The 14316-nt window shown below is 42.9% G+C and overlaps 2 protein-coding genes across 3 annotated transcripts; both read left to right on the top strand.

Moving 5' to 3' along the window:
- Window positions 1–24: 24 nt before the first annotated feature.
- Window positions 25–6034, top strand: LOC147198236 (immunoglobulin-like domain-containing receptor 1). The gene is made up of 8 exons (XM_086124408.1): window positions 25–313; window positions 1092–1262; window positions 1813–1962; window positions 2039–2158; window positions 3051–3197; window positions 3445–3570; window positions 4634–5463; window positions 5640–6034. Exons 1-8 carry the CDS (start codon window positions 256–258, stop codon window positions 5676–5678), a joined length of 1641 nt encoding a protein of 546 aa, XP_085980534.1. The 5' UTR covers window positions 25–255; the 3' UTR covers window positions 5679–6034.
- A 500-nt stretch (window positions 6035–6534) lies between these two features.
- On the top strand, window positions 6535–14274 carry me3 (malic enzyme 3, NADP(+)-dependent, mitochondrial). 2 transcript variants are annotated; one of them, XM_086123677.1, is made up of 15 exons: window positions 6535–7023; window positions 7326–7511; window positions 9775–9908; window positions 10042–10191; window positions 10939–11014; window positions 11106–11371; window positions 11436–11545; window positions 11825–11922; window positions 12019–12132; window positions 12206–12311; window positions 12520–12662; window positions 12768–12941; window positions 13029–13127; window positions 13197–13378; window positions 13985–14274. In XM_086123677.1, the coding sequence occupies exons 2-14, from the start codon at window positions 7335–7337 to the stop codon at window positions 13356–13358; spliced, it is 1809 nt and encodes a 602-aa protein (XP_085979803.1). In that variant the 5' UTR covers window positions 6535–7023; window positions 7326–7334; the 3' UTR covers window positions 13359–13378; window positions 13985–14274. The 2 variants fall into 2 exon arrangements, with proteins under 2 accessions (XP_085979803.1, XP_085979802.1); XM_086123676.1 differs by having other exon boundaries at window positions 6538–7023; window positions 13197–14274.
- The last annotated feature ends 42 nt before the right edge of the window (window positions 14275–14316 follow it).

Genomic DNA, 14316 nt, shown 5'->3' with positions numbered 1-14316 from the left:
TGACGTAATTATGGGTGGAGGATGGGAGCAAAAACTCTGCCGCCTCCTGTGCACCTGTGGGAACATACCATTGTTTGTTGTCTGCACTTACAACGTTTACTATACTCGAATAACATGTTTTCCTGAGGGGGGGAAACATCGCTCGACTATGTGGAACGATTTTCGTCGGCCACATAGCGGGGTCCTGGTGGATTTTGGAACATCAACGGGATAGACGGCGACGCTGTCGTGGAAGAATAGAGGGAACTCTACGCAATGATGGGAAATATGATCCGCGTGACTCTGTTGCTGCTGCTAGTGTACCTTCCAACAGGTGATCCTTTAATGCCTTTGAGCGACTTTTTCTTAGTTTCTCACTTTGCTGAGTCATAATATATATATATTTTTTTTCACGGCCTTGAATGCAGGGCGAAGTCATGAAAGCAAACAAGGGTGAAGTTAATCATCAACGGTTGTAATGAGGGCAAGGCCGCCTGCGTCACGTGACCATATCGCCCTAGAGCGAGATGGTTTCATTTGGTTGTGTGCTGCGCGATTCTTCAAATGTAAAATATTTATCTTGGCATTTTAAAGGTTAGGAAACGCTGAGCTGGAAATATGGCTCTTGATGTTTCCCAAATTACAATAAGAGAATATTCCCACACCGCTACTTTTCAGCTAATTGACACCTTTACTAATCGACACCGGCGAAACTGGTTCTCCCATATTTTTTTTAACGATTGTTTACATTGTTCAGCGACTGTCTGAACTCATCATAGTCATGTCTTAAGCTGCTATTTTACAGAAATGCAGTCCGCTTGCACACATTTGATCAGGATTCATCTTACAGAAGTGGTACTGTAATGTAACCTGTATCAGTTGGTCAAAAATCATAAGTGACACTTTTCTCCACGAAGCTACGCTACTTAAGTGTACTCTGCTCTTGATGACTGACAGCTGTTATTGCTTCTAATGGAAGGCTGTAAAATGTTTTAACCTGTTCTGTCACATTTGGAGAGATTCAGCAATGAGGACCTCAGTCTCGAGTAAACATTGCAGACCAACAGACTTGACAATTGTTTATTTTGCAGTGTTGTCTTATTGTCCATTAGAGCTGCTGTGCGTCCAGGTGATCGTTCCAGAGACGGAAAGAAGCACCATGTTGTTTGCATCTGTGATCCTTCGCTGCGACTTCTCCACCTCTGCAAACCCACAGGATGTGCTAGTTACCTGGAGATTCAAATCCTTCTGTAAAGACCCAATTTTGGAGTACTACTCCACAAGTGAGTCCTGCTACTGCGGCGTTCTCGACTCGCAAGAAGCACTAAGTCAAATGGAATTTCAAAGTTCAACACAATCTGATGATTAGTCTCCCAGTTGGTTTGCCTTCAGAATGAATTTGTCACATAAGTTTCACCATGAGAAAATGTTTTATTTTAAACATTTTTACTGTCATACAAGCGTATAAATTAATCACGTTTTGGTGAAGCCCAGTAATCTACATGCATCATGCTTTTTTGCAACCATAGTTCTAAGGTTTGGGATTTGATTCCCTGCTCTTTTTTTTTTTTTGTATGAATAAATAATCATTTCTGGGGAGGAAAAAAAAGATTTGAATACAAACTAATTATATCCGGAAACAGGTAGTCTTGCCTTTCATAAACTATTAGCAAATTACAAGGACACTCGAAAGAAACCGGGTTGTATATATTGCTAAATCGCTCACCTGAAATGTATTGGATTACTCGACTGCCAAAGTGATTGTATGCTCGGCTTCATATCACTCCATTTGCTGTGTACATACGTAATTCTAACCACTGTATGTCCGTGAAGGCTACCAGGCCTCCCTGCAACTGGGTCAGGACCCAGCCAACGACTGCCCAGACCGCCAGCGCACAGTCCGCACTGTGGTCCAAAAGAGAGGCCTCAATGAGCCCATACTGGGTGTCGATTACCGGAATCGCAAAATTACCATTCAAAACAGTAAGTTTGCGTATGAAACAAAGTACTAGTATTGATTTTATGCACACTTTAAATAACATAATTGTGTGCCCCATAGAAGCTGATCTAGCTATCACTGAGGTGATGTGGTGGGATAACGGTGTGTACTTCTGCACCATCGATGCCGCCGGTGACACGTCGGGTGACTCGGATCGAGAAGTTAAACTCATCGTGTATCGTAAGCACCCTCACTTTGTCCCACAAAAGGTTCCAGACGACGGTTACGTTTACAATCAGGGCCATAAATATTGGTACATTGACACAATTCTTGTCTTTTTGGCTCTGGACATCACAACGGATTTCAAATAGAAGGAACAAGATGTGGTTTAATTGCAGACCTTCATCTAAATCTGGTAAATGGTGTAAGAATTACTGGGCAACAGATTGTGTATGTGACTCCCATTTTTTTTGACCCATAACTTCAGTGAAGCATTGTGGTGGCAGTGCCATAGTAATGAAAGTGTTGTTCATTGCTTCCCTTTATGACTACTGACAAAAGCCGCAGGATGAATTCTGAAGTGTTTCAGGCAATATTATCTGCCCATATTTAGCCAAATGCTTCAGAAATCATTGGAAAGCGCTTCACAGTGCAGATGGACAATGACCCGAAGCATACTGCGAAAGTGGACAGTTTTTTTTAAGGCAAAGAAGTAGAATGTTATGCAGTGGCTAAGTCAATCACTTGACCCAAATCCAATTAAGTATGCCTTTTACTTGCTTATGACAATTCTGAACAGAAATTGCACCGAGCAATAACACGCCTGTGTCTATTCGCTCCAGACTTCAGGCCGTAATTGACTGCAAATACTTGCAACCAAGTATTAATAGTGAAAGGATGATTTATGGTTGTTAATTTTTTCCCAGTACTTTTGGTCCCTTAAAAAGTTCACTTGATTTGGAAGTAAATATCCTGAAAGCTGAAAGTCTGCAGATAAAGGCCGTCATGTGACTTGCCTTTCAAATCCACTGTAGTGGTGTTTCGAACCAAAAACATTACAATTGTCTCCATGTCACAATTTTCATGGACTTGGCTGTATTTTAAAACTGAATTATTTTGTGATGTTTGCCAGACTGGCTGACGGTGCTGTTAATCATCCTGGGCGCCCTGCTGCTCATCATGCTCTTGTGCATATGTTGCTGTCAGTGCTGCCCGCAGAAGTGCTGCTGCTACGTACGTTGCCCTTGCTGTCCCAAGACCTGCTGCTGCCCGGAAAAAGGTACACAGGAATATAGGCTTCAAGTGCATGTTTTTAGAACCACAACACATTGATGACCTACAAAAAGCACTCAGTCAGTATTTAAAAAGCATCTGCTTTTTTTCATTGCTTTTGCTGGAATCTGGCTTGGGTCTGTGTTAAAGTACAACCTTTCCCCATTGGCTGGCTGTAAGATAATTAGTTTTTAGGCAAGAATGCATTGTAATTCAAATGATGTCATTGAGCTTGATCTCGGCTTTGTTCATAGCGGTGATGCAACACAGGATGTTGCGTGAGGCCAAGAGAGCCATGGCGCCTTGGATGCACGGCCAACCCATTTACGCTCCTATCAGCTCCAACACCTCCGTCCAGGGTGTCCCCATGTTGTATTCAGGTGACTCTGAAAACGTCCTTTATTCGTCCTGAATGTATCCTACAAATTTTTTGAAAGATAAAGTGGCATATGATTTTTACTTCCGAGCCACAGATACAGAATTGAAAAGCAGGTAAGAATGGGCGGTGCGGCACGGTGAGCGGCTGGTTAGCATGTCCGCCTCACAGTGCAGAGGTGCAGGGTTCGATGCCAGCTCTGGCATTCCTGTGTGGAGTTCTCCCCACGCCTATGTGGGTTTTCACCGGGTATTCCGGTTTCCTCCCACATTCCCAACATATGCATGGCAGGTTAATGGAGCACTCTAAATTGACCCTAGGTGTGAGTGAGAGCGTCAGTGGATGTTCGTCTACGTGTGCCCTGCAATTGGCTGGCAACTAGTTCAGGGTTGTCCCCTGGCCTACAACCCAAAGACAGCTGGGATAGGCTCCAGCATGCCCGTGACCCTCATGAGTATAAGCGGATTAGGAAATGGATGGATAGTTACTGATTGACATTGGCACCAGTAAAATAAATATACTCACCGACATACAGTATACTGTATACAGTATTGGTAGATTACCCCCAGTGAGTTATTGTTGAACATCCTCAAATGGCACGATAGTATATAAATCCAAGTCAATATTATTATTATTATTATTTCTATTGAACTGAGGGCTAGGTAGAACACTCATTCTACCTAGCACCATATGGACTTGCGAATGTAAGGTGATTGAAAAGCAACTATTTAATAAGAAGAAGAATTGTAGCTGTAATATGTTTAATTACAATTACATTTCAAAATGCCCAATGATACTTAAAGCAAAACATTAAATACAATAGTTACTAAATTTTCAACGTTTTTATGCCTCATAGTTTATTGTAATGCCTGTTTGCTAAAATTTTGTTCTGTTTTTTTTTTTAATGAATCATGCATCTGTTTGTTGTCTGTGTAATTTTTTTTTGAAGTAGGACAATAAAGACATTTCTCAGATTACAATTGATTGTTTTAGGTTGAGGTTCAGAATTCGCTGTTTAGTTATTTAATTGAGGACAAAGACTTTAATTCATCTTCCATTTCTTACAGGCTCTTACTCAGACCCAGGTAAACAAAACTTTGCCATGGCGCCCATGCAGCTCTCCCCCATGATGCTTCCACAGCAGGCCGCCCCCCCGCTCCACCTGAATGGCAGTGCTGCAGGCAGCCTCCAAAGTAACCGACATGTGTTGGATTACCTGGAGAACCAGGTGAGGGGGTTGGATGTGCCGATGCATCCTGTTCAGAATGTGCCCCCGCTAGTGGTTCAGCCACAGCCGCCACCCCCCCTTGTGCCCTACACCCCCGGCCCCCCCAGCATGCTGTCGGCCCTCGATGAGATGGGTGTAAGGGGCACGGAGAGAAGGGTGATCACGCTACCTCCCATCATCCAGCGTGTTCCCAGCTTCGCCTCCCGCAGGGGACACCGAAGTGGGGAGCCAGACAGAGGCGGGATACGTTTATCTAGCCAGTCCAGCGGTAGTACCAACCCCTCTCAAAGGGGTGTACAACAACGTAGATACAGAGACCATTCTCCGCCAAGACGGGGGATCCTGCGTGAATATAGCGATGACTCCGATTGGGAAGGGAGGCAAGGAAGAGGGAACCACCGCATCCAGAGGGACCAGAGCAGTGTCGGGTCCAGGCCTCGGACTCGCAGCCGCGACAACCTGATGGAGGAGCTGCAGAGCAGAAGCACACGAAGGGAAAGGAGCTACTCACCTCCACACCACAAACGCTCCTGGAGCTCGGATGAAGAGGACAGCAGCAGGCGAAGGGCGGCTAGAGAGAGGCATTGGCCAGAGAAGCCCCCCAGCTACTCCAGTGTGGAGAGCCAACATGGACACGCCAGCGACCGCAGGAACCACATCCGTCTTTCCGTAAGAAACACAAACACGCATTCTCTCTGTTTACTCTTTCCTTCACTCTTTGGGTGTGGACTTTTCTTTAACTATTGTAACTTATGGTTAGGATTAATGATACCACTGGTTCCTTTTTTTACTTTGTTTCCTTTTGACACTTGATCTAACCACGCCTATTTCCCTTCTCTCCATAGGATAGGAGCTCCCGTAGCAACACCAGCGTTGTCATCTGAAGCATTTCTTTGATCGCAAAAACTGCAAAAGTAAGCTGCATCCTTCTCTGTATGTCACTTGAGGATGGACTTGTTTTTAGTTTTTGTTGTTTGTAGTAGTAAGTCAATATTTGTATGCCAAAGTTAATCATTTGAGTGTATATGTCTTTTTTTTAAATCATCAAAATGTTGGAGGTTTTTCGTCTTTTTTTTCTACTTCGACACATAAATAGACTGACAACCATGACAACTGTACTATGGTATCTGGGAGAGGAAACTCGACCTCGCAGGAAACCACTCTACTCATCAGTTTTACTGTAATGTTGTTTGATGTGTGTGTTATGTTGTTGTTTTGAATAAAACACAATTTAAATCCAGACACTGGGCTGGTTTTGAGCTCTACTTACAAATAAATGACTGCAGTTAGGTCAAAATGTCCACCAGAGGACGCAGTTTTCCACTTTTTTACAAAATGTATTTTATTTATTTATGTATTTATTTTTATTGTCGGAAACAGGACGGTTCGCTTTCTGGCATTAAAGAAACACTAAATGTTAAAAATAACACAAAAAGTATTTTTTTAAATACTAAGTCATGCCGTACTAACCCATAATTAGATACCATCTCATAATTATGACTTGATCAACCACCGATAACCAAGCATTCGAAAAATGAGAGCTTGATGAAGGTACAATATTGTGTGCTTGATTAAATATAGGAAGTAATGTGGGTGTCAATTTGCGATGACGTTTGGCCTAGGCGGGTAAACACCCGGCATATTGTGATCTGATTGGTCTTCTCAGGGTTCAGGAAGTACAGTCGTACCAAAGATGTTTAACTATGAACGTTCTTCGAGTTACAAACCTATATATTGGGTCATTTTAATAACGATTGCCTTGAACTTGACGAATTGGTCATTTAGTAAATAGTGAGTTCCCTCAGCTAAATTTAACTACTATTAATGTAAACACGTCAATCGCAACTATTTGGTGAGCGGCTGTATCTCACTACCGTAAACGCGTTCAAGTTGCCCCAGCACATTAAATTAGTTTTACCTCTCAAGGTGTTGTGGCTAATGTTGTTAGTCTATATAATGTATACATGTTTACTTTAAGAGGTAGCCCGTGTAGTTTGCAGGAAAGGGTACAGTCTCCCAATTCATTTCGGAGTTGACCACTACGACATGACTGTCTTTTGCGTAGAACATCTCTAGAGTCAATGTCAAATGATCCGGGATCAGCTGCCTCCATAAGAGCCACCTCTAAAATCCACTCAGACTGTTAAGACCGTCTACATTGCGATCAACGGAAGACGCTACTGAAGATAAGAGTCACAGACCCGGCGGCGTAACACATTTAGTCACCAGGTAAGGCTGAGGTTGAGGAGGAGTGCTAGGTTAGCCGCTTGCTAGCAGCATCGAACGCGGAAACCCTTTTGTTGTACAGAGATCACTATGTTAGCGGTGATTAAACAGCTTCATATCCCCTGGAGGTGTTTATTTAATTTTTGAGGGTTTTTTTGTTGGGTGGAGGCGGTGTGATATTGAAATTAAAGGACATCAAGCATCACGAGGCAGTTTGTTTACAGGCATCTTTAAGTTGCGTTGTTGCGGTTTCTTGTTTCCAGTTTGCGGGTGACTTGAGCGTTCATATGTTGGTTTGCGCCCAGGCAGGGAAGATGAATTCCCTCACTGGAAGGGCGGCGTTGCATCTGTGTAGACGCACGGCCGTTGTGGCGGCCGGCGGATTCCCCTCTCAGGCGGTGAGGGTCTGCCACGGCGGGGAGAGCTGCAAAGGCAGCGTAAGCACCAAGAAGCGCGGCTATGACATCACTCGGAACCCCCACCTCAACAAGGTGAGCTGATGGAATTTGGATGTAAATCGGAACGCCCCGTAGAGTCTGTCACGAACATGCGCAAAAGTCATAATTAATTTTTTTCTTTTCTATTAATAGCGCGTGTCGTGTTTTTAATGGAGTAATGTTCGAAACTGTCTTGACTTTATTATTAAGTGCCAGTAGTTTTTTTTCCTGCATTGTGCAGCTGTGTTCATGTTCAATCTATGCATAATGTTCTATTGGTTTACAGTAACATTAAATATTCTGGTTTTGAATAACATTTCTTTCTCACAACTGTATATTAATACTGATCATGATGGTTGAACTTGGAAAACTTGAGTATTTTTTGAGGTGGTCCTCGTACAGATCAAAAACCACTTCCATAGAGATTATTAACAGATATATTAAGTGCTACAATGTGGCTGGTAAATGTTTTACAAAGTTTTATATCCATTTATAGTGGGATGTTTTATGAACCTACACAGTTAATTTAACACAGCAAGGTCGCTGCAAGGATTCTGTGCATTGTCGTGACATTCACACACCACACAAATGACCCAAGGCCTGGATTGCAGGCCTTGGGTAATTTATAATCAAATACTTATGCAAAATTGTGCTTTCATTGACCCTATGTCTTAACAAAGCATAATAAATCTGTTTCAAACCAGAAAGCACTTTTCTCTGCTGAGATGGAGACTGATTTTGGCCAAACTGATCCAAACCAAACATCCACAATGAGTCATCAGCAGATTTTTTTTTTCGGGGGGGAGGGGCTTGTTCCCAAACATAAATGAAACAGGAAATGCCACTCCCTTAACATTTTGATGTGTTCAGCAAGAGTCTGACTAACTTTGCTCTCTTTTATTGGGTTTACTTCACGCAAGGGAGGTCACAGTTCCTTCCCAAGTCAGTGTTTCCATGATGACTCACTGTGAAAAGCGTGCATCAGGAAATAGGTCTGCAAGTATCTGAATAGTGAGAGTTTTTATGATTATGTGCATACGTTTGTCACATAAATGCTGGTTTCACAAAACAAATGCATTTAAAATGAAAAAAAAGTTTTGTGTGTGTGTGTGCGCGCGTGTGTGTGGTGTACCCCATTACAGTTATGTCATTTTGTAGGGATAGTAGGGATAACATTTATGGAGGTTTCTTCAGTGGCTCTTTGTAATCGGTTGAACGTTATTGTGTTGTATCAGACATTAATTAACTGTTTAAATATTTTTTTAGGAAACATTTTTTTCACAGTGCAAAAAAAAAATTCAATGCAGGTGAAGACTAAATTAACTAAACAGAAATAATTACTTATTTTGTTTGACTTTCCTAAACACTGGTTTTCGACTTTGGTAAATATGTTGTAATGCAGCACAGCAAGGCACACTCAGTTTCTCCTTCTTTTGGTATGAAATAGTTGGCACTGTAGCTTGTTTTGAGTCAAAATAATCAGCCTCTCGTCTTCTGTTGGCGACCATTGGGACATTGAGGCTGGCTTGCCAAACAACTTTCACAATGAATCAGAAGGAGTTCCTTTAGAGAAGTAAATATCGTCGCGCAAGCATTCAGAAGGCACAGAGTAGCGCAGTCAAGTAGTGGAGGTGATGCAAGGGGAGTGAATTCAGCCTGTCACACCATTGGGCACAATAAATAGCATCAATACCACACTCAGCTGCGAGCCAGTTGACATGTCAGCTCAAGCCACACAACAGACTTGGCCAGTCGACAAAATATATCCGTTATTGCTACTTTTAGTGTTGTAGCTATCAAATACCTGTACTTTACAATTGATTATTTTATCGCATGTTTACTTTGCGTCAAAATGTATTCATCGATTTATTTATTTTAAAAAAATCATCCAAAAATGAATTTTCCTTATCCCGGAACCAGACCAGGTCTAGGGAGCACGACGTCACCCTGGGTATCCAACCACAGTACTTTCATTAAGATCTGATGTTACCTTTCGAAATAAAATGCCTCTAAAATATGGCATTTTTTTCTTTCACACCTGATTAAAAAAAAAAACATTTAAAAAATCTGTTTTTGGTATCCCGCATTCAGAAAAGGTCTTGGGCACACTCGGCCACCCAAGGTATTCAACCAAAGTATGATCATGGAGATGTTGCATTTCAAAATAAAAGGCCTCTGAAATAAGCAATTTTGACCTTTACAACCGACTTTTTAAAAAAATCATTAAAAATGCAATTTTTGTTATCCCTTAACCAGGTGAGGTCTAGGGCACACTCTCTAATTTGGGTGTGACTTACAGTCCATTTCCATCCCACAGGGTATGGCTTTCACCCTGGAGGAGCGCTTGCAGCTGGGCATCCACGGCCTGCTGCCCCCCTGCTTCTTGTCCCAAGATGTCCAAGTACTACGTGTCATGAAAAGCTATGAAACACGTGTCAATCCTCTGGACAAGTGAGAGGACAATTTTGAACCTTAAACAACGCCATATGTAATACCTCTGCTTGCATTGTGTAGTCTGACTGTGAACCATGAAGCAGAATGGAAGCCGCTTCTCCTTCTTTTAGCGGCTCCCTCTCTGCGTCAGGTACATCTTGCTGATGACGCTACAGGACAGGAACGAGAAACTCTTCTACCGCGTGCTTACGTCGGACATCGAGGAGTTCATGCCCATCGTCTATACGCCCACCGTGGGCTTGGCCTGCCAACAGTACGGCCTGGCCTTCAGGAGGCCACGGTAGGATTAATACACACACCCTTTTGCAGGATTGCATGACGATATAAAGGATTATTAGAGGAAGTGATACGTGGTTGGAGGAAACTTCTGCGTGAGTGCATTATGTGTTATAATCTCAAGGCCAAAAAAAAAGCCGAAATGTAATCATGTAAGGAGTCCTGAAGAATTGATCATTTCAGGTGAATTACAGAGATGACATTTAGAACAATTCTGATCAAATGTCCATGGTGAACTTGAATAATTTATACAACCAAAGTCATAAAATAACATTATATAGCATCTAAAAATAACATTGTATTTTTAAAATATCAATCATATTGTTTTGCAGTCAGTCTAATTGACTGTAGCTGTCAAATGGATTTTAAAATGTAAGTACTGTATTGACCAACTTGTCCAGTTATCGTAGTATTCATTTCATTAATTATTTGATTACTATGCTGGCAATTTCAATTTCAGTCACCCAGCAAGTGTTTGACTGCTGCCTCGGTGTACTTCAGTCATAGTAATAATCATAATAATAACAACAACAATATCAATAGTAATTAATAAATTACCAACTTAGTATTCCTCCACGCTATGATTTGAGTACTGTCTTGATTTGATACTTTTTAAAAATGTAGTGTATTTGCACAAAGTATCAGATCGGTATCACCGATACTACCATAAACTTTACTCGGGATCAGATGGGAAAGGAAATCGGTGATCTCGAACATCGCTAGAAGTTACTTACTCTGCTGTCATTCACAGAGGACTCTTCATCACCATCCATGATAGAGGCCACATTGCAACCCTGCTCAACTCGTGGCCTGAAGAGGACATAAGAGTAAATCACCTTCGTCCTCCTTGCCCCATCTTTTTATTTCATTTTGCCTCCTTCCATACCAGTCAAGATTTTTGCCTTTATTTACGTCCAGGCCATCGTGGTGACAGATGGCGAGCGTATCCTCGGCCTCGGGGATCTGGGCAGCTATGGCATGGGCATTCCCGTAGGAAAATTGGCTCTGTACACAGCCTGCGGCGGAGTTCAGCCGCAGCAGTGTCTCCCCGTGTTGCTGGACGTGGGAACGGACAACCAGAACCTGCTCAACGACCCCCTCTACATCGGCCTGAAGCACAACCGAATCCGAGGGAAGGAGTACGACGCGCTCATCGACGAATTCATGCAGGCCGTGACGGACAAGTGAGTAGGAAAATGGCGGCGACGATGCGATCATCGCTCACCTTCTTGACGCGTCGCCCTGCAGGTACGGGATGAACTGCCTGATTCAGTTTGAGGACTTCGCCAACAGCAATGCCTTCCGCATCCTCAATAAATACAGGAATCGCTACTGCACCTTCAACGACGACATTCAAGGTAGCCTGCTAGCAAAGAGTTTGCCAACCTTTATTGAGCCAAGGGACATATGTACCATATCTTGATTGGTTGGTCAGGACAAGCCCAGTTTGACTTGCAAAACAGATCTGTCTACACACATTAATACATTTCATCATCAGCATCACGTTATCAAAAATTCCAGATGATGGTTTGTATCAGTGCGACGTGATAGTGGCTGTCCCAAGAGGCTGATGAAGTCATGTAATTCACACTGAAGGCCCAGGTGTCAAATGCATCAACATCTATCTTCTATCATAGGCACGGCCTCTGTAGCGGTGGCCGGACTGCTAGCAGCTTTGAAGATCACCAAAAACAAACTGTCGAACCACACCTTCATTTTCCAAGGCGCTGGCGAGGTGATTATTCTTATTACTTTTTTTTTTTTTGCATTTTCTTTTTATGTTTTTTCAAGAAAAAAAACCCCCAACAAAAAAACAACTTTTTCTCACCAGGCTGCTCTGGGCATCGCTCACCTGCTAATGATGGCCATGGCCAAGGAGGGCTTGTCTCGAAAGGAAGCCGCCAAAAGGATCTGGATGGTGGACTCCAAAGGTCTCATCGTGAAGGTAATGCACACGCGTGTGTCTGTCTGGACAACAAGTTTTGCGATCAAGGTAAAAACAAATGCTTCTCGTTCAGGGTCGAAGTCATCTGAACCATGAGAAGGAGGAGTTTGCGCACGAGCACCCCCACCTGAAGACCTTGGAGGAAGCCGTGCACACCATCAAGCCCACTGCCATTATTGGTAAATTTTTTAAAATGTAATTGTCGGTGAAGTCATCGCTAAATATAATACCTCAAGGAACAGTTAAAGAAGAAATCAACCACAAATGGCAAGTTGTAAAGTTCTGCAAATCCCGATGTGAAAGGAATGGCGGCAACCGTGACAACAAAGTAGTCCCGCCCCTCGGTAATGTAAAGCGTTGTGATGTTTTGTTTTTGTGGCTGTAAAGGAGTCGCTGCCATCGGAGGGGCGTTCACGGAGAAGATAATTAAGGACATGGCGTCCTACAACGAGCGGCCCATCATCTTCGCCCTGAGCAACCCCACCAGCAAGGCCGAGTGCACGGCAGAGCAATGTTACAACATCACGGAGGTAGGACCCCCGCAGAGTTGAGCGATGAAGCTTTTCCATTACACAGACAGACACGGAGACGAAACGTTATGGTTAACGGGCTTGCATGTTTGTTCTTGCAATCAGGGTCGCGGGATCTTCGCTAGCGGGAGTCCATTCAGCAAGGTGACGCTGGCCGACGGACGCTCGTTCTACCCCGGACAGGGAAACAACGCCTACGTGTTCCCCGGGGTGGCCCTGGGCATCATCGCCTGCCGAGTTCGCCACATCTCTGATGAAATCTTCCTCACCACTGCAGAGGTCCTTTTTTTGAATTATTACCTGCATCACAAATTATTTATTCGTGACTCTCTGTCTGACTATAATCATCTGTGATGTTTTTGTCAGGCCATCGCTGATATGGTGACCGAGGAGCACTTGGCCGAGGGGAGACTCTACCCTCCTCTTAAATCCATCAGAGAGGTGTCCTTCAAGATTGCTGTCAAGGTTCGATATGAAATCATGTCAAAACAGCATGAGAGGAACTATCTATTAATGTGTATATATCGTTTCCAGATTGTCAACTATGCGTACAAGCACAACGTTGCCTCGGTGTACCCGGAGCCAAAGGACAAAGAGGCGTTTGTCCTCTCTCACATCTACAGCCCAGACTACGACTCCTTCACACTGGACACGTACGCTTGGCCGCAGGAAGCTATGAACGTGCAGGACGTGTGACCATCACTGCCCCTTGAATAGTGCATACTACTTATGCTTTTTATTACCGTATTGGCCCGAATATAAGATGGCCCTGATTATAAGATAACCCCCTCTTTTTTAAGACTCAAGTTTGAAAAAATACTTTTTGAACACCAAATTATTTTTTATACAGAAAATAATTACAGTGCATCTGAAACAAATGATTATAACAATATATTTGAGAGACAAAGCATCTTGAAGTTCACACCATAACTTCTCAGCTGCCGGTTAACCTGGCCGATATTCGACCCACTTTTCTCCAGATTGTCGCTACGTTTTTCCATTTTCTGTTGTCTCTTCCATTAATTTCTTTCTTATTGCTTTTTAAAAAATTTTCTTCTTTGTGCTACCAGTATTTTTATTTTTATTCTTCATGACATGGGTTCGCTTTGGCCTGGGGAGTCAAGTTCAGCATTCGCTTCAATGATATCTGCCGCCATCTAGCGTCGTGAATGGGTATAATGTCTAGACCCCGAATATAAGACGACCCCCACTTTTTCAATCTTATTTCAATGTAAAAAAAACATCTTATATTCAGGCCAATACGGTACTATTCACTTTCTTTCCTTATAATTTGCGTCAGCATTTCTTTGCACACCGTATAGTAACACAGCACTCCGACTCCTGACTGAAGATGCCCCAATGGTAACATAACCTTTTACATCACTCCGTTTACCCGATCGCTGATTTCATAAAACATGTCTTTGTTCCTCTTCTTTGCCCTTGAGCAGCGGCGACACGCTGGGCTAACAGCACTCCCTGTCAAACGTGTGTCATTTATGTCAAGATGTAGACTGAGATTGTCGATGTGACATTTTAAAGCGTGTTGATGGTGTTTTGTGCTTGAAGTTTTTAAAAGCGAACATTAAACTTTAAATTGAACTTTTCAAAGTCACACCTGGTACGTTTTGTAGATTAATCACACCATCGATTTATT

This window comes from Hippocampus guttulatus, chromosome 11, assembly GCF_054856545.1.
Source record: "Hippocampus guttulatus isolate MCC_2025c chromosome 11, RoL_Hgut_1.0, whole genome shotgun sequence".
NCBI lineage: Eukaryota > Metazoa > Chordata > Actinopteri > Syngnathiformes > Syngnathidae > Hippocampus > Hippocampus guttulatus.
Note: the sequence above shows the minus strand (reverse complement) of the source record. Positions and strands in the feature narration are given on the sequence as shown.